Here is a 24,951-nt window from a genome sequence, read left to right as displayed (position 1 = left end):
CGGGAACTTTGCGCGGCCAATCACGGCGCGCTTTTCCATCACGTGTGCTAGCTTAACGAATAGAATTGCGCGCTTGGACTTAATTTATGCTCGGATTTCAACGTCACCAGTAAGCCGGCGGAGGCACTTGTGGTGGGAAATGGGAAAAGAAAAACCGCTCTTTCCAACGAGACCAATATGGCTGCGATCGCGCGTGTAGAAAACGACCCACGTGTCTCGGAAAAAAACATTTTTGCGCGGATTTCAGGTGACAGTGATACTATAAATTGATTCTGTGGCCCAAATACTGCACCGAGAGATATAAAACCTGGCGAATTAAAGGAATAATAGCTACAGATTCTGAAAATGTCAGTTTCAAAAAATTTTTTTTCGAGATTTTTTCATCTCAAAGAGCCGTGTCCCCCTTAAATCCCTACAGGAGACAGGATTTTTATTTTTCTGACAATTGACAGGTGGAGCGGGCACTTTCTGTCCCCAGTTTCTGTGGACGCCACTCATGAGCTGTCAAATGATTTCGCATTAAAATTTAATGGCCAGCTGGACTACTCGTTCCCCCTTACGATCACGTGTCTCTGTAATATATGCTAAAAGCTTGGCCTCCAGCTTTGGAAAGCGCCCCGACTGTGCTCCGCGGAAACCTCTTCCCTTGGCCCAACAGTTGAAAATTTTACCTTGCTGCCATCGCCCCACCCCAGCATAACCTGTTTAGCTCTGAACTTGCGGCCCACATTTGTTTCTTCGGCACGACGAAGTGCGTGCCAACCGTCAAATCAAACGGGCTAACTCTAAGCAGTAATAAAGAATGAGTGATCGCTGTCGGCTCTTCCACCAATTATCGATACTCCCTGAAAGTGCTGCTGTGCCACAAGCATTATGCAAAAAGGAGTCTCCACGAATGGAATAGCAGCCCTTCCTCAACTATTGAAAAAGTAAAAGTAAAGAATAGAAAATTCTTCCTGGGAAGCACTCACAGTAACTCTCCTATAATATGAACGACGTCCATGAACCTTAATTCTTGCCCATTACCCCTCTCAGTCCACCCTACCATCATTACCCCCAGGTTCCCAGCAAACAAGAGATAAAAATGAAACAAAACAAATAAACTTTGTCCCGAACAGCATGCAGAAGCGGAATTCCCCCCTCAGGACACTCACCAATCTGGATGGAACCTTCCTCCGAGCAGGTTGACGAGGGTTCCGAGGGCGGAGGGGGGGAAGGTTCTGGTGGTGACAGCCTGCCCGGCTCGCACGTGGGGAAGTGACGCACGCTGTCCAGCTGGTAGCGGGCACCACCGCCTACAATGCCAGCAGCAATCGTTAAATGCACCAGAGAAGGGATTGGGAAATCAAAAACATTTGCTACTCAGCCAATTTCGTTAAACTGAGCTTCATTACATTAAGGTTCCACTGCATTGGCTTTGTGTCCCATGTCCCTAGTAGTTGGTAGCCAGGGTTGCATCTCTAGACTTCTTCAGTGTTGACCATGTGAAGCACATTCCCCTTCCCCTAATTGATTAATTATTCCATTTCGCTCACTGCATTATTTATATTCTATACAGAAGCAAAGCTAGGCAAGTTTGGAGGGGCAGAAAATACTACCGGTACATTAAATCGGTTCGCCACTTTTATCAGCCCGTGAGAAATTTTGTGAACGTATGGAACCACGACAGACCTTTCTTTCCCCGCCAGTTGATTCTTGCTCGCAGCAGCCTTCATCTTCTTAAGTGTTTCTGCCACTGGCACTAAGACCGACTCAAGGAAGCCGGCTTCAACAAGCCTGTCCAATTGGTTATTAAAGCTGACTTGCACCTCATGTACACATGACTTCCGGAGTGACGACTCCAATCAGAAGTAGTGATGCCCCTTTTCACTACCTTAGAGTGGACAGAATTACATGGCAAGAGACTTGTGCACGAGGGGAATGTGTAGACCTAGGGAGGGGGTCTATTATGTGACAAATACAGTATGATTTCTCACGATTGCAAGCAGCGTCCCAAGTTTCGCGATCCCCTTCGATGCAGGTTCGGCTGTAATGTAATGCTAAGAACTGCTAGAGCTAGCCTCAACACTAAGCTCAAAGGTGACCACAGGAAAAAGCAACACTAGGCAACTGCTGATAAGCAATACAGTGAAAGGAAACATTCTTTAAACATTAAAACAATTATGAAGTGTTGACCACAAGTTCATTGCATGCTGAACATTTAAGCCCACTTAAATTTTCATGAAGAAGTGAATGACCACACTCATGCAAGTACACCTATAAGCTGAGAACACAAAGCTATCAAAAAGCTCCGGAATCCGAACTTAGAAGTACACGCCTAACACTTGCACCTTTTACCGAGTAGGAATTAGTCACGTAACCATCACGAAACAATAACACGCTTGGAAGAGCTGTTCCTCACCGTAGCCACGGCGCCGCATCTCCTCCTGAGCGCGCAGTTTGTCCTGCCGCTTCTCGTTGCGTGCCCTCCGAGACCTCTGACGACGGCGTTTCTCTACGTCGGCTGCAGAGAGCATATAAGACAAGTCGCATGGAACTGCCCACCCAAAACTGAAAAGGGCAAGGTACAAAAAAGGCAAAGCAATAAAAATAAACCCCATTGGCAGCAGAGGAGTTCCGCGTGAACTTGTTCCTTCCAGCCCTACGAGGCTTTGATCACCAGCGATTGATGGACTCGGAAGTTAAAATTTAGCACCATTGGCCCTACTACACATTTGCTACGCCACCTTGTTCACTGTTCAGACATATTTTTTATTTTAAGGGGGGAGGCTACCCTTGAGCACCAACCTTGTTTTTATTTGAGATATTTGAATGAAATTTTCAGAGTAGGCTCACAGTACAAACATTTGAGGATCTACAAAGTTTTATGTAACTGGGCTCAGTGGTTCTCAAGTTAGAGGAGTACATCAAGACTGCTTACACAGGTCCGTTAGGACAGGCATGCAAAATTTGCAAAACATGCTGGCACTGTGAAATTCATTATGGTCGTTTCTGGATAGTTGCCACACGGCAAGAGAATTCCCTTCTTCCAAATTTCCTCGGTGAAAAATTATAGCACAGCCCAAAATCAGTCATTAATTAGACCTGCATTAGCCAAATTTTAATTGTTTGTCATTAATTCCAGACACGTATTGAAAAAAAAAAATGAAATTGTCCTGTTCTCAGAAATTTATTGAGGTATGGACCCTCATGAAAATGAAACCTCATGAAAATCTGATAAGCGGTTCTTGAGATACAGTGTCCTAAGCAGCCACACTAAGCAAAAAAGTGATTCTGAGAGAATAGCCCTAGAAGGTTGAGAGAATGCTAACTTTTCTTGTTTGTCGAGATTTCTGAGTGAAATTTTTAGGGCAGGCTCATAGCATGGACATTTGAATAACTAACAAGTTTCATAAAGCTGTGCATGCTGGTTCTCAAGTTACAGGTGTATATCATGTGGGTCACATGGATCCAGGCCTGAAGAATTAGCAGAATGTTTTGGCATTGTGAAATTCATTGTGGTAATCTCTGGACAGGTATCACAGGGCAAGACAAGGCCCTTTTCCTAAATTTCGTTGTTTTCTAAGTTCCACTGTAGCAAATGCTAGGACGCTGCAGGCGTTGATGTAGTCAGCGGCGGCACGTTTAGCCATCTGAACGGCCTTCGCTTCCGTACACTGAACACGTGTCGCATCTCGAGGTAACATGAGTGACTATGCAGCGTTTGACATGCTGCACGAAACTGTTAAGAGGGCATGATGGGAGATGGTAAATATGGCGATCGCAAAAATGGTGAAAGGTAAACAGAATGCATGAAGTTCAAAGAGAGCCAACAACGAGAGCAGAGAACTGGAGCAGATGACTCGTGGGGGCAGCCGGCAGAGACCATGGCGTCAGCGGCCAATAGCAGCCGCTCGATCTCCCGCGTTTTCGCGGAGCGCATGCTTTGCCCAATCGCAGCCTTGAATTTGAGCGTGGGAAGCTGGAAAGCCGCTGTGAGGCTCCCAATCGGATCCAAGCCACGCCTCGACCGCATCGCCACCGCTGATGGTGCCAAAAGAAAGCGCGAGAATTCACAAGCAAAACAAGGCCAAGATGACGGCACTCAGTTCGGCAGGAGAGGAATAGCAAGCACACAATGTTTGGGAATTTTCGTTGCTTGCTCGCAGCTCCGTCGCTTGTTATATAATTTCCAGTTTTTCCACGGGGAGTTGTGCATTGATAATTACAGAAAGGGTTGTTACTACCCTTACTACCAGAATATGTACTACCAAAATATATAATCTTCCAAAAATCAACTGTTTCATGATTTTTCGGTTTCCAAACTTCGCGCCCCTCCTTAAAGCAGAGTTACTAGCTATTCCAAATGCTTACAAGCTATCTGCTTCGATTAAAAAATATCGAAGTATCTTTTGAGCATGCTGTCATCCCACCTGCCACTTTGGCGTCTAACAACGGCTGTTGCAAAACCATCTTTATTAGTACCATTGAGTGCTGACGACATCATCGACGATAGATGGATTTCCGTATAATGCAGCTTACTTAGCAAGGCTTTTGCCTTAAAATATGTGCCCTGGGTGGACCAAAATGAGTTGAAATGTGTGTGAAAACTTGACTTCCAACTCATTTGGGAGTCAGAGACATTGCGACTAAGGAATACCAGGGCGTGACAAGTGAATAATGAGGACCCTCCTCTGTCACACAGACCGAAGGTTAGGAAAGAGCACCCTGCGCCAAACAGCAGAAGGCACAGAGTGGGAAACGCACGTGCAAAGTGCTCCAAGGTGGCCTGGGTGACTAGGGGTGGCTCCAGTTGAAGTTCCACGACCTGGATCTCGCATGTCAGCGGCAAGTGGCGCAGGTAGCGCAGTTTCCTACGCAGCTCCTGCAGGAAGCACACATGGTCACATGTGCGAAGCATCAACAAAATTGCACGCACAACGTACTGCCGCACCAAGCTCGAAAAGCAGTCGCTGGAAATTATTTACTAAAGCACAGCTGTAAAACAGAGCACCATAGCTTCCATGTGCCACCATTTCCTTTCGCAGTATCTAATGTTATGCGGAGCCTTCCCCAGCAGATGTTGACGTCTAGGCACACACTGCAGACACCCAGTATAGGGTCCAGTTACATGATCGTCACGCATCACATGTGACCGTGCAACTCCTGCAATAAAATCTAGGCCTCAGACTTACTGTAGGCGTTAGAAATTAACGAGAGACTGCAAGCAGCAGACACTAAACATTTAACCTTTTTAATTTGGAAATCCGACCTGCCCACATGTGCTTTAAATTTATACTGAGTGTGGTTTCGGTGCGACCAATCAACTACTACGCACCATACTATGCATTTTTGCAATCGTTACTGACATGCTGACCTATTTTTTTTCACCCATTTTTAATCTGCATGCCTCACATTGTAGACAGTGAGGATACACATGAATCTTCTGTCCCACTGTAACAGCTGCACATAATTATCAAGCGAGGTTACGTGTGCACTGTTAGGGAGGATGACGAGAGGAGCGCACACCGGCCACCTCCACTTTTTCCCGCTCTGCCGCAGCGACACCGCTACGGCCTTCCCTCTTTCCTCCTGGCATAGCTGGGGGACCTCTTTCCACAGACCAGGAGGAAGGTGTGGTTAAGAATTTCTGCCGCAGAGACTGTCACCATTACTCAAGTCGCCCAGCCTGCGAGCAATTTGATTTTTCCGCAGCTGAAGTGATTTCATTACAAAAATTATGACTGACACACAAGCACCACCTTTAAGGGTATGACGTGATAGCGTAGGCTACCACCACAAATATAAAGCACTGCTTTAACCAAGCTGTATGAACGTGCCTGCTTGGTTAGTTGGCAGCTCCTGCCAAACGTAACGTTGTTTAACCCTACATCCAGATAGTGCATGGCCATGACAGCCACCACCTACCAGCACCATGCCCATGAATGTTCGGTCGTAATGATGGCGCTAGCACCGACGCTGGATTTTCAGTGAGCTGGGCGTCTTTAGCCTCCCTTTCCCTGCTCTTCCTCTGGAAATCCATGCATGTGGTCAGGCACATGCACCAGCAAGGGACCCGTGTCATCTGCTTCTAGTCTGAAACTACCCAAGGTCAGCTCAGAGAATATATTGATGTTGTTCGTGCTATAAATTGACCAATAAATTCTTACTGGTGCAATCGGATAAGCCGCTAAAGTTCGCTACCCACGGCACAACACACAAAGCAAGAGTGCAGGCTACCATTGCACACAGTCAACTCGTCACAAGCATGAAGCAAAAATAGTCACGTCACAAGACTATGTGATGCTGGTATGAAATGAAGGCATTTGAATGCCAGCAGCAGAAAGAAACAGCAAAAATGCACAACAAGATGCTCACAAAAATTTTCCCTGCCACATGATGCTGTACATAATCAAGAACAACCCTTGACTGCCCAATGGCAAACAGTAGTGAGGTCATTACACACTGCCTGCAAAGGCCAGTGGTCAAGATGGCATATACTGGTACTTAAGTTACTTCTGGCCTTTGTTACGAAAGCTCAGTTTTCAGTCAAAGTAGCCTGCCAAGTCGTTAGACTGCAGCAGTCTATTGGTAGGTTGACTTCAGCCTGATGCCACTATGCCTTTCACTAAGCAACCTGACTGGGCCCACTAACTACAAACAGGGAGAGCAGCTCACAGTGTCAATGGAGGCTCCTTCGATTTCCACAATGCGAGCCGTGAAGGTGGGCGGCGCCAGCTCCAAGGCCCCGTAATCGCGCACCAACATGCGGGCATTGAGGGCGTGCAGGAACACTGCCTGTCCGTCGGCCGCCTGGAAGTAGTAGAAACTCTCGCCGCCCTGCACAGTAGTGGACTCCCGACCGCCAGTACTGCTGCTGTTATTGATGGCATTCATGGTGGCAACAGGCATCTCCAAGTCTTCAGCGCCCACTGCGCCATCCTCTCCCCCACTGCTGCCGCTGCTGATGCGACGTTCACGAACACGCACCCGGTACGAGTCTGCAACACCAACAGCACGCACCTCATCACGCATGCGATATCGCCGGCACCACTTGACTTTGCAACCACACAAAACTGCCCAGACCAGTGGCATCTACCTGTTTGTTGCCAAGCTTGGTCAACCACCGTGTGTCTTCGGCCGCCTGCTATGCCATGTTAGAAGGTGCAATACAGTGAAAATTGCAGATATACAGTCGAACCCGGATATATCGAACCCGGACATATCGAATTTTGGTTATATCGAACTCACGGAATATCTCCTTGAAAATCCCATGTAAAAGTATAGGAAAGCCGCGTCATATATCGAACTTAATTTCACCGGTCGTTCGATATATCGAACTCCGCACCACGCACTGGAAAGTGTGCCTTCTCCAAAGACGATCGCATCACCCTTGGCCGTTTGCCGCGTGCCGTTTTCAAGCCACGTGCGGAAGGAATGAGAGGGGACAGTTCGGCGACGGCTGGTCTGGGCAGCGCCGCGCCCATTCCCCAAAGGCGCGCGCATTTGCAGTTATCGTTTTCCGCGCGCCAACACATGACGTTTGCAAGCCATGTGCGTGGGTGTGCCCATCCTTTTGCCAAGCTATCTCTCTCCTACAGCACGCGCTACGCATGCGCCAAGCCAGCTCAGCCCGTTTTCAGACAGGCGTCGACGCCGCTTTCTCCAACGTGTGTTGCGAACCCTCTGCGCGTGCAGCGACTGAGGTGGCTATGGTGCCTGCGGACGTTAAAAAGCGGCAGCTCTGTTTTATTTTTTTTTTTCTTTCGAGTCATCCTTTCTTATCGTTGTGCTGTTCGGAAGTTAAGAAGCGGCACAGCTTTTTTTTTTTGCGGTGGTCGTTTATCCTTGCATGTATGAGTCAACGAAAGCAGGCGGTCGGCTGCTGCGATCATGACGCCCGCCCCAAGCGCGGCGTGATAAATCGAACCAGACTTGTACGTGCAATCAAGCCATCACGGGCACTCTGCCAAGTTCGCTCCCCGCCACCGCAGAAGCTAGCAAAATAAACGCGCCCCGACGTTATCGCTGCGCAGCATCTTGGCACGCTGCCAATGAGCTGTGGATGAGACGACCGAAACGGAGTGACGCGCGCCATCGACATGCAAGCAAAAACGCTCGCGATTTCTGCCGCGGCAACACAGAAACCTAAGCTGCCGCGGTGGCTCGAGCAGCGAGAGGGAGTTTGAAATTTTTCGCTCTGTCGCTGCCGCTCGTCCCTGAGATCGCTCAATCGTTTGCATGTGAGCAAGCTGGCCTTAACGCTTTTTTTTTTTTTTTTCAAATTCTCCGTGCAAAAAGTGCAGGGGGGTTCATTATGCGAGTGGGTTGCTTATGCGACAAATACGGTATCGTTTTTTGACATTGTAAGTGCCGTCACAAGCCGATTTTTGTATATCGAATTATCGATATATCGAACTATTTTGCGATCCCCTTCGAGTTCGATATATCCGGGTTCGACTGTATTCTAAATTCATACATTTTTCTGCACAATACATTTTTCCTTTTTTTTGTTCCCACCTGATGCCCTAAACAGGAAATGCATTATTGTGATATTTCTATGTGGGTTTGGATTATATTATAGCACAAATGTAAGAAATTTCATAGTCTTGAATTTCACTCTGACACTACCATTGGAGAGGAAGTGGTAGTACACATAGTAACAGTAATTTAAATCGCTGGTAAACAATATGTGACCTTCATGGCAGTAGATGCAGTAAAATCTCATTAATTTGACTCCCATTAATTCTAAAATTCAGATAATTCTAACATAGAGTGTGGTCCCAGCCAATGCCCATGTAAGTCTGTAACATTGGACGTTTGTAAATACGGAAAATGGAGGGTCACATTGAGGCGCAACCCGCGAAGCCAACGATAATCCAGTTAATAATGTTGCCCGCACACCCCACGCTCTACTCTACCATGAGCATCGGCTTGTCACACCTTTTCGGACATTGCTTTATGTGCAATTGGTCTTTATTTTGAAACGGCTTCACACCATTCTAACACCTGCGTGCATTTCTCTCTTATATCCACATGCCTCCGCTGTGCCTCCAGGTAAGCTAACCTGTCGCACTTTGTGGATGTTTGACCACATGCACATCACTACACAATCCATGCAATGAAGCATCCTCAAAACGCGACAGCGCCATTTGCAAAGACACCACTGCTACTGCGCACGCTGTGAAAAGGGCCACGGAGGCAATGACGATTCTGGCAGGCATTCCCATTCCTAGTTTTTACCTTATAAACATCCACATTCCAAGCATTTGCTAGATAAAATTACTGTGACGCAAACAGTCCTCTGCAATGTTTACAGGGACATTCGATGTAGCGAACATTTTTCCTGCTCTATTACGCAGGCGCTGCATACCAGGCTGCATATCAAGGTGCTGCATACGTTTGACTCGGCTGAACAAAGCTTGGTAGTTTATTCGATGTTTTTTTTCTAGAGCCGATTTGAGAGTTACTATTTGACATTCAAACGCCCACACTTTCATCCCTAACTTTTTCTCGCTTTAAGCACTTCAACTACCACTTTGCACACAAATGACAGAACAGTAAAGCGCAAAGTTCTGCTTCCTAGTATACCCACCCGAGGGTAGGCCGTGGGCCATGTCAGGCAGTGTATCCCTGGCATCATCGTCATTGCCAGTCTTTGCAAAGTCCTCTCGTTCACCATGAGTTGACAGTGTCTGGAACAGCACAAACACAGGCGGCCATTAAGGACAGAACGTAATGAATGCCCAGAATTTGACGCATCAAAGTATGAATTCCGATACAGGGCAGAGTTGTGCAGTGCTCCAAAATCGCAGATCATTGGTAGTTTTCTATGCAGCTGAATCCCGGTACAATGAACACTGCTTTAATGAAATTTTCTCCACAATGAAGTATTTTGCATTCCCCGTGAAACACCCATAGGTCTTAATGTATTAAAATTTCCTCAAAAACGAAGTACTTTGCGAGCACATTTTCACGGGTGAGTGGCCCCTCCGTCTTGTCATCAGAAGGTGGGAGCTGGAGAAAGACTTTCGCGTTCCCGCCGCCAATTTTCTTTTGCATTGCAGACTGCTGAGGGAGGGGGGGGTGCACCCATACCACACGTCCTCCTTGCGCGCTCCGCTCATATGCTTTTTTTCCCTTCAGATACCCACGAGATTTTCAAGGTGACGTCAAGCCCTGCTTATTGGCTAACTTTGTTCTCCGTGTAAAAAAACGAGTCCGCCCTTGCTTTTGCTGGGCTTCTTCGATTGATGCCGCTCGTGGTCATGGTGCTCACGGTCACCGTGCTTATGATCGCGTCATGACCATGTGCGAGCGGTGTTGGCTGGCAAGCGTTCGCGGCCTCCAAGCGAAGAGGGGCTGCTCGAAAGCACATGTAATATGCGCCAGCACGTAAATATGAAGTCATCTACTAGCGTGAACTGCCAAAAACTGAGCGCATTTCAGGCAGGCTGAGGACTGGTGGGCGGAGTATCGTGCCGTCAGAGAAAAAAAAAAAAGTAGCGCAAGGCTGAAAAGCGCTACAGGAAGAAGCCCACTCCACATTACCATTTTTCTTTGTGAGTCCTTGTCGTTCATGAGTGCATCGTTCAGCATGGTTTCGTCTCTGCTAGTCGCTGATAATTTCTTAGGATGTCACCGCCAGCGAAGAAGCGGAAGTTTCTTTCGCTAGAAGAAAAAGCTCGTATTATCGCCGAAAAAGGGAGACTGAATCTGAACCTGAATATTGCCGCAAATTTTGGCATTGCGCCGAGTTAGTTGTCAAGGATATTGAAGAGTAAAGAAAGCATCGGAAAGGCACTTGCATTGGGCACTTTAGCTCAACACAAAAAGGTGACGCAGCCAACGTGTGAGGAGATTGATAAGGCTGCCTACGCTTGGTTCGTTGAAACGTGAGCCAAGAACATCCCGCTTAGCGGAAGCACTGTTCAGTAGAAGGCCTTCAATTATGCCTGTATGCTAGGCCTGGATGACTTGGCCAGCAAAGGTTGGCTCAATCGCTTCAAAGCGAGGCACAACATAGTGGGATAAGTTCTGAGCGGTGAAGCAAGTTCCGCAGACACTGGCTGCATATCGGAATGGGTGGTAGACAACGCGGCTGATATTTTGAGCGGCTACATGCCGTCCGATATTTACAACGCAGATGAGACAGGCCTTTTTTATGAGATGCTGCCAGCGAGGACTATAGATTTTGAAGGGCAGCGTTGCCAGGGTGGCAAGCACAGCAAGAAAAGGGTGGCTGTGCTGCTGTGCACAAGCATGGATGGGTCAGACAAGCGTCCCCCATTAGTTATTGGCAAAAGTGCCAAACCGCGCTGCTTCAAGGGAAACACAAGCCTTCCCCTAAGGTACATCGCTAACAGGCGGTCGTGGATGACCCGTGCCATATTTGCGGACTGGCTTACGGCATTTGACCGCATCATGAACAGGCAGACTGAAAGGTTTTTTTGCTCTTGGAAAATTGTTCTGCCTCCCGCATTGACGATGCCAAGCTGTCAAGCGCTGAAATGCACTTCGATCATTCAGCCGCTGGATCAAGGCATCATTCGAAGCGTGAAGTGCACTTATAGGGAGAAGCTGCTTCAGCAGATTCTCTTGAACATCGAAACTGGCAGGGAGACGAAGGTAGACCTATTCATGGCTCTTCAGATGATGGCTGCTGCAAGGAACGTGACCCGGTCCACCTTGACCTACAACCACTTCCAGCACGCCGGGCTTGTTGACCAGGAGGCAACTAGCACCGCTACAGCCGCGAAAGATGACGCCCCATCATCGTCGACTCCTGGGATCAGTACGGCCTGAAAATCCCTCCAGAATGCAGAAAACGTCCCTGGCGATATCAAGCTGGACGACTTCCTCAACGCTGACACAGATGTGCTAGTCTACGAAGAGCTCAGTGATAAGGACATCATTAAAAGTGTTGGCGAGCCGTAACAGCCGCCGTCTAATGCTGAAGACGACTCCGCCCAGGATTCACCCGCCTTGGCAACCTCGTCGCAAGTGATGGATGCCTTCGATGATATTAGGAAGTTCCTGGGCTACCATGATGACGATGTTGTGATGGCTCTCGTGAGAGTCGCGTGACCGCTGGCAGTGAAACGCAAGCAGACAATGCTTACGAACTTCTGGAAATAAATTTTTTTTTTTTGCTCAAGTCTATAAATTCTCGACAATAAAATTTTGAAACAAAATTTTTTGTACGTCCCGCGCCCCGCTGCGGGACTCACCTGTAGTTATCTTCAAAACAAGAATAAGATGAGTCTGCTACAGTCATTAAAATTTATAAATAAATCTGACTGCGACTTCTTTGGAGCCCTGTGTGCATCAACTGCTCTGACTGTACTGATGCGCCTCAGTTGCACCACAAGAGTCCACAATCACAGATTTCATATGCCAGACCACTCCCTACATAGAAGTCACAAGGATTGCTACAAATTGAAGGCTTTTATGAACTTATGAACAAAGTATCTTTGAAGACATCAATAACGTTTTCAACACACAACGAGAGAGGAGTGCTAGATTTACCCCGGCAGTGCGTTAGGCCAGTGCTGGCGTTACTTTACACCACAGAGCAATGCTAGTGTTGTATCCTACTTCACTCAATGGAAGGTGCTTGCCAGTGGTGACCCTTAAGACTGACAGGAACATTAGCACTTTTTAAGAAAATGATTCATAGCTTGCAAGCCTAGTTAGTTATACATGCAGAGAACAATTTGATGAATCCAAATGAGAATTATGTTTGACAAATTCTTGACAGGGAACACCTCGTCCAAACACATCAAGCACCAAAATAAAAAAACTGCATCAAGGTGTCTTTTCCCCTCTCCTGCGCTATTTTCTTCTACCATGACCAAAATAAAATTTCACACTGTCACACATTTGCACAAGTCTCTTAAGACAACGTTCTAGCCCCATCCAGGCATTTTGATCGTGCTTACAGCCACATTTCTACCTATAGTTCCTCTCACTATTCCCTTCAAATTTGAAAATAGACTTTCATCTGAAACCCTGGCAAGATCAACCCGGCCCTGTCACCTTCTCCGCCATGAAATGGCCTCATAACAGAACGGCCTGACAGATTCGGCGACCCCATACCTGCAAGTTGCCTTGGGGATCGGCCGTCACCAGCTGCTGCTGCAGCTGGCTGTTGGCATTCACGTCCAGCGGACCCACTTCTTTCTCCAGGCCCTGCCTGCGTTGCTGAAGTGCCTGCAACACAGAGTAGAAGCTAGCTGAACACACCTGAGTGCTGGAAACAACACCTGTGCCCACTGATGGTCACCTTAGAAGGAGCGCTGAAAACCTGCGAAGCTTGTTCTCCGTCCAATAGCACCAAGTGTCGCAGGCCTACAGTGCAATTGCTGTGACTGTCCACCCACCCCTCCCCTCTGGAAACACTTATCGACCACCAAGAGAGGGAACAATTTTCACACAAGGCAGTTGTGTCCAGGTGTGTGAACGATGAATGTTCTAATTCAAGCTGATTACTAATGACACAGCACAAGGTGTCTATCAAACCACTCTTTTTAATATCCCCAACCTTTCCAGGTTTTTTGTGATTATCTTAGTTCGAATTCCCTGACGAATGAAGAGGTTCGAAAATGTCATAAGCGTGCCGTAAGCAAGGTGTGGGGCCTTTTGCCCCGGCGGGGAGGCCAGCGCACGGCGGCCAGCGAGCGTCACCGGTCAACGGGGTATGCACGGACGACGGAAAGAAGACCAGCGACACTAAGATGGAAGAAGTGCCTGCAGAAACGAGCTGCTGCCATGCGAGGAGCAATATCTGTTGTGCCGCAGCTAGCACATTGGCCCTGTCGCTCGCCCTGTTCGCGCCAGTGTGTTTTGTTTGCCGCGGTGAAGCCCTGACCCTCGTTAGGTTTTATATTTGGCAGTATATCGTCGTGTGCATCAACAGCATGTCTCCAGCGCAGTGGCGTTTCTTTTGTTTGTTGTTCCTTTTATTGAATGCTTTTGTGATTATCCGGAAATAAACTAGTGTTTTTAAAAGAGACTGGGACTAATTGTCACTCGTCGGGTGAGACCGTGGCTCGCGGACCCCTTTTCTGAAGGCGAGGCCTTCAACGCACACTAATATTTTGCTGCATAAAATAAATATATGAAATAATAACACTTATTCATGTTTTCATATCATAAATGCGCTGTGCACGAGAGTGTGCTCCTAGGGTTAACGCTAGCAACCTTGAGTGATGTTCGAAAACCTTTGAGACCTCGACAGAGTTCTGAGCTATTCCGTTGACTCGATAGATATCGACTCAATGGCCACTAAAAACACCCATGTGGCAGTGTTTGAAGGCCCTCAAACCGGTTGTCTATCGACTCGAAGGCCTTCGAAATGCCTGTGTGACGGTGGTATAAAACTGATCTGTAGGGGGCAGATGAATACAGTCGAACCCGGATATATCGAACTCGAAGGGGATTGTGAAATAGTTCGATATACAGAAATCGGCTTGTGATGACACTCACGATGCGAAAAAACGATTCCGCATTTGTCGCGTAATCACCTCACTCGTATAATGAGCCCACCCTCCACTTTTGCACTCGAGAATATGGAAAAATAAAACGTTAAGGCCAGCTCGCTCACATGCAAGCAATTAAGCGATCTCAGCGACAAGCGGCAGTGACAGAGCAAACAATTTCCAACTTGTTGGAACTGCGTCCCTCTGCCGTTTGAGCCACCGCGGCAGCTCAAAACAAGGTTTCTGTGTCGCCGCGGCAGAAATCACCAGCGTTTTTGCTTGCATGTGGATGGCGCGCGCCACTCCAGTCATCTCATCCACAGCTCATTTCTTGGCAGCGTGCCAAGATGCTGCGCAGCGATAACGTCCCAGCGTGTTTATCTTTTGATAGCTCCTGCGGCGGCGGGAAGCGAACTTATGGCTGACTGCACAAGCCTGGTTCGATTTATCACGCCGCGGCGGGCGTAGTCCACTGCCACAAAATAATTGGAAAGCATGATAGCTAAATGCTATCTTAACGGTGACTTGTACTCTGTCTTCTATATAAAAATCCATTTCCTCCTACCTTACCTGGTACTGCAACACATAAGCCAACAACAAGTGCCAGTCTCAGACCGAAAATTCAAGCTCCCGATTTTCCGAACATTCTCTATTACAGTTGACAACCGATTTTTTGGATACCCAATTTTTCGGACATGCTTGATTATTCGGACTTTTTCCCGGCCCCAGCCCATACCTTCTAAATTGAATGTATTATGCTGCTAAAAATTTCAGACACTCTAAGGAGGGCTGTTTGATTTTTCTGACATTCCAAGCGTCAGCCGGGCCAACTGTCACACATTTTGAGCGGTGTCGCAGCCATCTTGTTTGTTTACTTTCTCCTTCGATAGCCTCGAACCCGGTGCTGGCCTTGCGTGCTGCTCCTCATCTGAACTATAGTGCCTGATCGAGGCTATATTATTTACCTAGCAGCTTCCGTTTCCGGGACGTCGCTGCCGTCGCTGCTCGCCACCAAAATGCTTTATTATATATATTTTTTTTCTTTTAGCATGATCGCTTCGACTGCCTGTTCCTCTGTGCGTTTGCTGCGCGTTTCACCTGCGCTGCCGAGCGTAGCGAGTAGGCCTAGCCGTAGTAATGCTGATGTGAGAACTATGTTCTGTCGCTACTTTGGCTCGCATTTAATTGAATCGGATTCAGTTCAAGAAGCTGTTTCCAAATTTTATAAGTATTTTTTTTTTTTAATTTTTTTGCGTGCAACGGGGCAGCGAGAAGGCACTCAACAGAGTCGGTGTTGTGATCCAGTGGTTGGTGGTGGTGGTATGCCTCGACAGTGGAGAAAACCTACTCTGTCAATTTGCTTGGAGCACTTAGTACGCTCGTCAATGCATGGAAGTCTGTAGCACCTACAACGCTGCACAACTGTTTCCGCCCCGTGGGATTTGTGCTGAATGACGAGTCAGCTGCTTTGGACGAAGAGAGCATCGTCGAGCAGCTGTCAGGCAGTGAGCAGCTCACTCACGACCTTCGCACTGCTGGCGTCGAAATTCCATCGGCCGTCCCGTTTTCAGAGTTCACAGACGTGGACCACGGGTTGGAACTGCGCGCTGGGCTCACAGATGCAGAAATTATTCGCCAAGTGCTTGTGGAGTCTGAGAGCGGAGACGACGATGACTCACCTGCCGATGCAACCTGAGCTGATGCAATCGAAATTCAGGCAGACCTGTTAGCACGAAAGCGGAGCGTGGTCAGAAAAGCACCGATGACTTTTTCCGGCCTCGAAGTGAATAATAGGCAATAAATTGAGCTTTTTTGGTGCACATTTGTTTTTTCGGACTGCCCAATTTTTCAGACATTTTCGTGGTCCGTTGAGAGTCCAAAAAATCGGTCTTCGACTGTATACCGTATTTGCTCGAATCTAAGCCGGCCGCGATTGCAAGCCGACCCCCTAAAACTCGCAAACCCGAAAAAAAAAAAAAAAAAAATCCTCGAATGCAAGCCGACAGAAAGAGACCACCCAGGACTAGAAAGACATTTATTCAATCAAATGAAGGCCAACTGATCACTCGTCGTCTTCCTCGCTGGAAGCTTCCTTATCACTGTCTTCCTCCCACAGCGCGCTGTCCTCAGTACCATCCAGGGCGTTTGAAATGCAGCATTTACGGAATGACCGCACGATCATCTCCGCGGGAATATCTTCCCACGCTGCTGCAACCCAATTGGCCACTTGACTTAGCGATGCGCGTTTAATGCGACCTGTCGGAGTAAGTTCGTGGTCTTGTTCTGTCAGCCAATCAGTGTAGTACTTGCGCACCCTAGATTTGAAGGGTTTGTTGATGGCAACATCGAGCGGCTGCAGCTGACTGGTCATGCCGCCAGGTATTACAGCTACATCTGTCCCACCTCGTGAGAGTGCAGCCTTCACGCCGTCCGTCAAGTGTCCGCTGTACGAGTCTAAGACCAGGAGGGAGTCCCGACACAACAATGCCCCTGGTCGACGTTGCCACACGAGTCTAATCCATTCTTCGACCATTGCCGCAGTCATCCATCCGTTTTCGTGCACAAGAACGATGACGTTTTTCGGGAACACTTCTTTCGCAGGAAGAGTCTTCCGCTTGAAGATGATGTACGGTGGCATCTTCCGTCCATCGGCAGTACAACAAAGCATTACGGTTGAACGTTGCTTCTCGTAGCCCGCAGTACGCATTTTTACTTCTTTTGACCCCTTCTCGGCCACTGTGTACGCCATGGGCATATCAAAGTAAACTGGGGTCTGGTCGGCATTTCCAATTTGCCCAAGTGCGTACCCCTTTTCAAGCCTCTTCTTTATGATGTACCGTTGAAAAGAAATTAATTTCTCTTCAAAATCTCCGGGCAGCTTCTGGCACACTGACGTTCGTCGCCGTAGGCTGAAACCAAAACGCTTCATAAATCTTTGAAGCCAGCCTCTGCTTGCCTTAAACGTAGTGCGCGGGATGCCTCGTGCTTTCGCGACCTCCCGTGCCTTCGCCTGAATAACTTCTGTAGTTACAGGAAGTGCTCCGGCCCTCTGCGTCTTCACAAACTTGGCGACTTCTTCTTCCACCATATGGTGACGGCCTCTGCGGGGTCCGGAAAATGCCATTCGGGTTGCAGCGCAGTTGAACAACTGGTCGCGTTGTTTTCGCCAGCGGCGGATATTTGTTTCGTCCACGCCGTACTCTCGCTGCGCTTGAAGGTTGGACGAGCTTTCCGCCGCAAGCACAACTTTCCGCCTGAAAGCAGCGCTATAATGACACCGCTTATTTGTAGGCGCCATCGCGTCGGGAAACGAAGTTCACGAATCGAAAGAACCACACGGAGAGTCCACGGACACGCTAGCAATTGCAGTAGGCCTGCCTACCCACAGACCAACGCTACCAACGCTAGTCACCTGCGCAATACCGCGATGGCGATGGCGATTGTGCAGCCACATCCTCGAATCTAAGCCGACACCTCAGTTTCGTATTCGGAATTTCAGTAAAAACTATCGGCTTAGATTCGAATAAATACGGTAAGTAGCATCACAGCGTATGCCAAGAACTGTACAGCCGTGAACTACACTGCCCAGACAAAAGTGGTCACTGTCCTAACAAGTGGGTACAAGAGTGACATAACACTGAAATCAGCCCTGACATGACGGCATGAAAGTGCCGTACCAAGCATAGTGCTGTAGTTTGGTTTGGCTTGTAGGGTTTAACGTCCCAGAGCGATTCAGGCTATGAGAGACGCCGTAGTGGAGGGCTCCGGAAATTTTGACCACCTGGGGTTCTTTAACGTCCACTGACATCGCACAACACACGGGTGCCTTGCTTTTTGCCTCCACCGAAAAGCGGCTGCCGAGGCCGGGATTCGATCCCACATCACTGGCAACAGTAGTCAGGCGCCGTAACCACTGCGCCACCACGGCGGGGCGACAGTGCTGTAGTACACTTAAATCTCGTTATAGCGTAACGGTTTATAACGAAATAATGGATTTAACAAAAGAATCGTAATTCCCCTTGAAAGTCCCCATAGAAACCAATGTGTTTAAAATTTCGTTTTAACGAAAAAAACTCGCCGATCAACGGATATAACGAAAAATTTTTATTCCAAAATGACAACTGACCGGCCACTTTGCACACAAAATAATATATTTGATAAACTGCACGGCGCGTTGTGGACCTCCGATGCGGCAGTTCGAATCTCCCGCGGCAGCCCCTTACCATCCGGCAACGCTCCGAGCCAGGCCAAGCTGGCCAAGTAGCCAAGCCTCTCAGTCCGTTCCGTTCCGCACTTCCGCACGCCATAACTCGCTTTGTTTCGTACACAGTACGCCTGTTCACGGTCTGTAGGGCTAGATCAGCTAGGTTTAACCACCGCGTAGGGCAGTCGGTTTGCTTTCTTCGCCGAGTTGACCAAGTCACCAGTTTCGTGACAGAAACATGAGCGGAGGCGCCGGCAGCAGCAACTTGAAGCGAAAACGAAAAGTCATCGACCTGGAGCAGAAGGCAGCAATAATTAAGGCTGTTGCGTCAGGGAAGAAGAAATCTCAAGTGGCCTGTGAGTTCGGCATCGCGCCGAGCACGCTTTCTACCATCCTCAGCAAGAAAGAAGCCGTCGCTGGCGCTGTTGTACGTGGAGTGAAAGGTAGCCGCAAGAAGCTGCGGCCTCCCGCCTTTGAGGCCGTGGAAGAGGCGCTTTTCAAGTGGTTCTTAAACGCAAGGGCTTCTAATTTGCCCGTGAGTGGGGCATTGCTGCAAAGAAAAGCGAGAGACTTTGCTTGCATCATGGGTCATGACAGTTTTGTTGCAAGCGATGGCTGGCTGCAGCGTTTTAAGGAGCGCCGCGATATCGTTGGCAGGGTCATAACTGGCGAGTCCCAGGCCGTCGACACAGAATCTGCAACGGCGTGGGTGAAAGCCAACGTTGGTCCTCTCCTTGAGAAATATGAAGAGAAGGATGTGTTCAACGCTGACGAGACTGCTCTGTTCTATCAAATGTTGCCCCAGAAGACCCTGTCCTTAAAAGGCGAGCTTTGTCGCGGCGGGAAACATAGTAAGGTCCGCATCACTGTGCTTCTTTGTGCGAATATGGACGGTTCCGAGAAATTGCCACCTTTGGTAATAGGAAAAAGTGCGTCGCCACGATGCTTTAAAGGAAAGAGGCGACTTCAGCCACATTACCATTCAAACAGGAAGGCCTGGATGACCAGGGAAATTTTTGCTGGTTGGCTACGTGACTGGGACGCGAAGTTGGAGAAGGAGAATCGCAAGATATGCCTTTTCTTGGACAACTGCGCTGCTCACCACACAACTGTGGGGCTAAAAAACATTGAACTTCGGTTCTTGCCCCCAAACTGCACGGCAGTTATACAGCCCCTTGACCAAGGTGTCATAATGTCATTTAAGGCTGGGTACCGGAAGCGGGTTATAGACCGACTTTTGATCAACATGAAGTTGAGCCGCGACACGAAGGTCGATTTGTATATGGCTATAGAGATGCTTCACGCAGCATGGATGGATGTGACAGCCAGCACCATCGCCAACTGCTTTCGACGAGCATCATTTGCTGCCAACGGAAGTAACCATGACAGCGACGACTCAGCAGACGAAATAGCCGCACCCAGTGGTACTACTGCTGCTGCCACTGCTGCCGCCGCATCAGACGAAGCTGTAGCGTTATGGAAGGAGCTCAATGACGCTGGCGTCGTGTGTGAAGGCGAAACCTTCTGCGACTACGTGGGCGTGGACGCCGACGTTGTGGCAACGGAGCAGCCGGCTGACGACGACTTTGTGCCTTCTGCCCTGGAGCCCGAAGGAAGCGACGATGAAGGTGTCGCTCGGGATAACGACACTCCGCCTTCTGCTTGTGATGTACCGACATCGTCCCAGGCGCTGGACGCGGTGGACCTGCTGCGCCGCTTCTTCGGCGGCCACGAAAACGGAGAAGATGGGCTCCAGATAGCTGCTGCTGCCGAGAAGGCCGTGCTTCGGTTAAGAAAAACACAGCAGCGAAGCATCACGGATTTTTTTGCTCCGTCGACATGAAAGGTTGGCGCCATCGACATGAAAGGTTGGCGCCATCGACATGAAAGGCAATAAAATCTGTACTTATGTGTTTGATTCTAGTTCTTGCTGTATGCGATACAGGCAAGAACGATAGCTCTTGCCGCGGACGCAGCCACTCGGCCGCAGCGGGAAGCTGATACCTCGGCTACGGCTTACTTGCAGTAAGTGCACCCTCGTATGCAATATTTAATTTCATAATTATTAGTTAGTGGCTATAACGAACTAATGCTTATAACGAAAAAAATTTGGCACCCTTTCGAATTCGTTATAACGAGATTTAAGTGTATACAGTTATGAGTAACAAAAACTGATCATAAGTGAAATTGTGAAATGAGTATTATTTACAATACTGAAAATTAGTATTGATAATGTTTCAGTTGGTTTTGTAGAGTTTAATGTATCACAGTGGCTCAAGCTACGTAGGACACTGCAGTGGAGGGCTCCATCTAATTTCATCGCATAGGGCTCAACATGTACTACACGTACTAACACCATACAGCATACCAGAACATTTTTCAACAAGACGCAGCTATGAGAAGAACCAAGGCTACTGCGTAAAGAAATCTCGTTTTTACCCATCCCCAACATAATTTGTTACATCTGTGAGGGCTACTGGGCATCAAAATATGAAAAGCAGAAATCTTGTTCACACCACTGTTGCTTACCTGGAGGGCGGCCTGCACGAAGCAGGCCTCTGGGGCATCCCCTTCCTCCAGCAGCTGGGTCCTGAGCTCGGACTCCTCCCGGTCCAGCATGGCCCCCAGCTGCCGGGGGCAGGCCACCAGCACCCGCTGGTGGCACGTCAGGCGCTCCTCTGCACATGAGGAAGAGGAGAAATAGGTCAGGGAGAGCAGGAAGATCCACAGAAAATGCACACACACAAAACAAAATCTCAGAAAAACGCAAGTGCCCCTATATAGCAAACAGAAATGAACTGCAACATACTTACTTCGTACTATGATTTCTCTAGTTCAATAGATGCAGAAGGCATGCATTTAACATCCAGAGAGTTTGATTTGCTTCCTTATTAGAAAATATTCCTACTAAGGAAATATTCCTACTAGGCCACAGAACATTATTTCCCATAATTTGCATTTCAATGGTTTTCAGGCTTTTTTGACAGAACTACAACACGCCTAAGCTTCTTTGCTTCCATCTCGCTCGGTTGTTTTACTGAAGCCTTTCTGCTTCCTGGAACTCTGCTTTGGCTACCCTGGCATTGATCACACAGTTTATAATATCACCCTAAAGAAGTCCCTAGGTTTTAATTCTAGTGTCTCAAGGACTTGTCTTGCTTCTATCACTGTAGCAGCTCACTGCATCGTACATGGCAGAAATATATAACTATGAGACAGTCAAAATTGAGAAGCCAGTGCATGATGGAAGTAAGTATACCACCATATCACAAGCATGGCTCAGAATGCTGGCTAAAAAATGAGTAGGAAGCACAACCTGAAGCATTAGAGCTGCTGCAAAAAATAAGACCTATGAATAAGAAAGGGCTAGCTTACCATGGCATTTCACAAGAAAAAAAATTGCTTTTATCAGTTTTACATGCCAATAGTTCAATGCAAACAAACTATAGATTGTCAGAACCTTTCTTGGAAGGGGGCAGGCATCCTTGATGAACCTTTCAATCCCCAAAAAAAGAGCATGGCTAGAGGAGCACCGTGCTGCCTTCACGTGATCAACCGAAGAAGACCACCAGAGGACACCAGGCAATGCAACTAAACTGGCCAGCGCTTATCCAGTGCCCACCTTGGTCCACATTGAAAGGCTCAAGCAGGTCCAGGTGCCAGAGATCGGCTGGCGCAGGCTGGGCACCCGGCTGGTTCTTCTGGCGACGCATCAGGCACATGGTGATCTCATCCCCAGGCCGGTAGCCCCGCCGCTCCTGGGCTACCACCCTGCATCCACCACCAGAAGACATTTACTTTTATAACATTGCATGGAGGAGCTCCTGCCCTTTTCTGATCGTATGTCCACAGCCTCTGCTCCGGTGGTGTTAAAAACCACTCTAGGATGCCAGCACAGCACCCTTCACCATGCTGCATCTCGGCTGGAAAAAAACGTTCAACCGAGCCCTGAAGCCTTTCCACTTGAAGAGAGTGCCTACTGGACACTCACCAGCATTAAAAGGTTTCACAGGATCTGCACACAAGGACTCACATCGCAAGTGGACTAGTTGACCCTTTCCTGAGCCTGCCACCTCAACCGTGCCAGCCCTCACCACTTGCTCTAATTCCCTGCACAACTTATCAGCAATGTTGTCCTCCCCTCTATATCCACCCCACCAACCTCCGGTTGCTTCATATTAACAGTTCCATATTAGCTTATTATAGCGAAAGCAATACTGCTCGCAGTTTGAGCTGTCAGTGTGGCCTGGCGGTGACCACCATTGACCTTTGACCTTTAGGCTACCCCCGTAGACGACCCCAAGCTGGCAGGAGCTGCCAACATGGGTCTCTCGTTTCACATGGGACACTTATGTTAGAATCAGCCTGCCAGGACCTTGGCATTTCGTTACCCCTCAAGGCCACTAAGGCACATTCATACGGCTTGGTTAAAGCGGGGCTTTATGTGTGGGCTGGGGAAGAAGAAGAAGAATTAGAAGATTGCTCGGTCACCTGCAGCTATTGCTTTTGCTCAATATTCGGTTCAGCAGCGTTGAACTCTTCCAATTTTTTTTTTTCCAGCTCTTTCTTCGTTCTCTAATAATAATAATAATATTAGAAATAAAAATACCAATAATAATAATAATAATTGGTTCACAGAAAGGGAAAGGCGTATCAGTCACCTTTGCTTCAGTGGACACCTGAACACCACCATAAGGGAAGGGAGGAAGGCAAGAATGGAGTGAAAGTGGAAAGAGAAAGAGAAGCCATAGTGGAGGACTCTGGAGTAATTTCAACTATCTGGGGATCTTAACGTGCATTGACACTGCACAGCACAAGGGTGCCTCTTCGTTTTCACCTCCATCGAAACGCAGCTGCCAGCGGTCGGGTTCCAATCCAGGTACTCTGGCACAGTAGTCGGGCATCTTAACCCCTGCTCTACAGGGACAAATCTAATCCACACTGCTCTTTTGGCTCCTAATGACGCATCTACATCTGTGCTTCAAGTCAAAGTCACCCCGTGCCATCCTTACTGAAGCACAAAAGACAATGCACGGGCAGTACATCCTTTGGGAACAATGGCTGTCAGGTGGCACCCACCGGCGCAGCTGCTGCGCGGAGAAAGGCCGGTAGCAGATGGGGCAGGGGCGGTAGGGGCGGTCCGACAGGGCCAGGTAGTGCAGCAGGCACGACCAGCAGTGCACGTGACCGCAGGGGGGTGTCTGGGCAGCTCGCGGGGCGCCCAAGCACACGGGGCAGCGCTCCTGCTCGTGCAGTACCCGCACCTCGTGAACCAGCTCCCAGGCAACGGGCACATCGGGGTCCCACCGCCGCACGGTGCCCTCACGCACCACAAACTGGCAACTGCACCACGCACAAGGATGGAGGTGTGTCCGGATGATAAGCTCTTAACCTCAACATTTGCCAAGATTCTTTCCTTTTCTCTTTCCTTGGCTCGAGCGCAAATTCCACTCCACTGCCTATGCTCATTTCTGTCCAAGATGCACTGGCCAGCTGCACCAAAGTACAAGTACAGATATTTTCTAGAAAAAAATAAGCTAAAGTAGCCCCTCGTCTTACATAGCGGTCATTAGCAGAGGAACAGTCTGGAAGCATGTGGTGTGCAGGCTTGTGAACAGACAGTCAAAGCCGTATCGACATCCTGCAGTTGGAATTTGTCATTCTCCAGCACATCTGTCTTCACATGCACTTCAATCCAGAACATGGAGGCAGTTTACAAAGGCTTTACATAGAGAGAGGGAGTTTACAAAGGCATGGTGTTCGCCAAAGCGAACGGTAACATGACTGCTCACTCAGTTTCAGAAAAGAGAGGGTGGTATTGGCATGGGCCAGATCAGCTGTTTACGTGCAATCTTTCATGAAATCCTGTATAAGCAACATGCTTTATGGAACTACATGACACACTGTGGAAGGCGGCGGGCAATAAGGAGCCACCTTCCAACAACGCTGTTGAAAGTTCGGAGGGAGATCATAGGTCTGGTGATGAAGGAACAACCGATATTAAAAATATATGCATGTCGGCATCTTTTTTTATTTTTTTTGCTGCAAGACAAAGGGGTAGACCTATATTCCCACTCGACCTATATACGGTTTGTACAGTAGACAAACAAGGAAAATGCAGTTGCTTCTTGTTAACTAAGTGTAATGAGAAGACATAAGTTATCTGCATCTACGAGTGCAGCCATTTAGAAGAGCTACCATTTTTGCTGTTTGGACTAAACTAGAACACTCTCTATGGCTCCAGAGAATGAAGGTGAGCAAGCATTAATACACAGTTTCAGGCAGCAC

General features: G+C 48.3%; 1 protein-coding gene across 1 annotated transcript in view; it reads right to left on the bottom strand.

Moving 5' to 3' along the window:
* LOC146194596 (E3 ubiquitin-protein ligase RNF10) overlaps window positions 1–24,951 on the bottom strand; it is a 66,917-nt gene that overhangs the window by 24,991 nt on the left and 16,975 nt on the right. Inside the window, exons 4-12 of the mRNA XM_084597460.1 lie at window positions 23,743–24,006; window positions 22,286–22,434; window positions 21,193–21,341; window positions 13,078–13,191; window positions 9,575–9,674; window positions 6,658–6,980; window positions 4,747–4,864; window positions 2,402–2,503; window positions 1,155–1,295 (exon numbers count right to left, since the gene is read on the bottom strand). Of these exons, the coding sequence (XP_084453586.1) occupies window positions 1,155–1,295; window positions 2,402–2,503; window positions 4,747–4,864; window positions 6,658–6,980; window positions 9,575–9,674; window positions 13,078–13,191; window positions 21,193–21,341; window positions 22,286–22,434; window positions 23,743–24,006 (1,460 nt within the window). The remainder of the gene's footprint in view (window positions 1–1,154; window positions 1,296–2,401; window positions 2,504–4,746; window positions 4,865–6,657; window positions 6,981–9,574; window positions 9,675–13,077; window positions 13,192–21,192; window positions 21,342–22,285; window positions 22,435–23,742; window positions 24,007–24,951) is intronic.

This window comes from Amblyomma maculatum, chromosome 3 (assembly GCF_055883805.1).
Source record: "Amblyomma maculatum isolate TAMU_Amacu chromosome 3, ASM5588380v1, whole genome shotgun sequence".
Lineage (NCBI taxonomy): Eukaryota > Metazoa > Arthropoda > Arachnida > Ixodida > Ixodidae > Amblyomma > Amblyomma maculatum.
The sequence above is the reverse complement of the archived record's forward strand: the minus strand, read 5'-3'. Positions and strand labels throughout refer to the sequence as shown.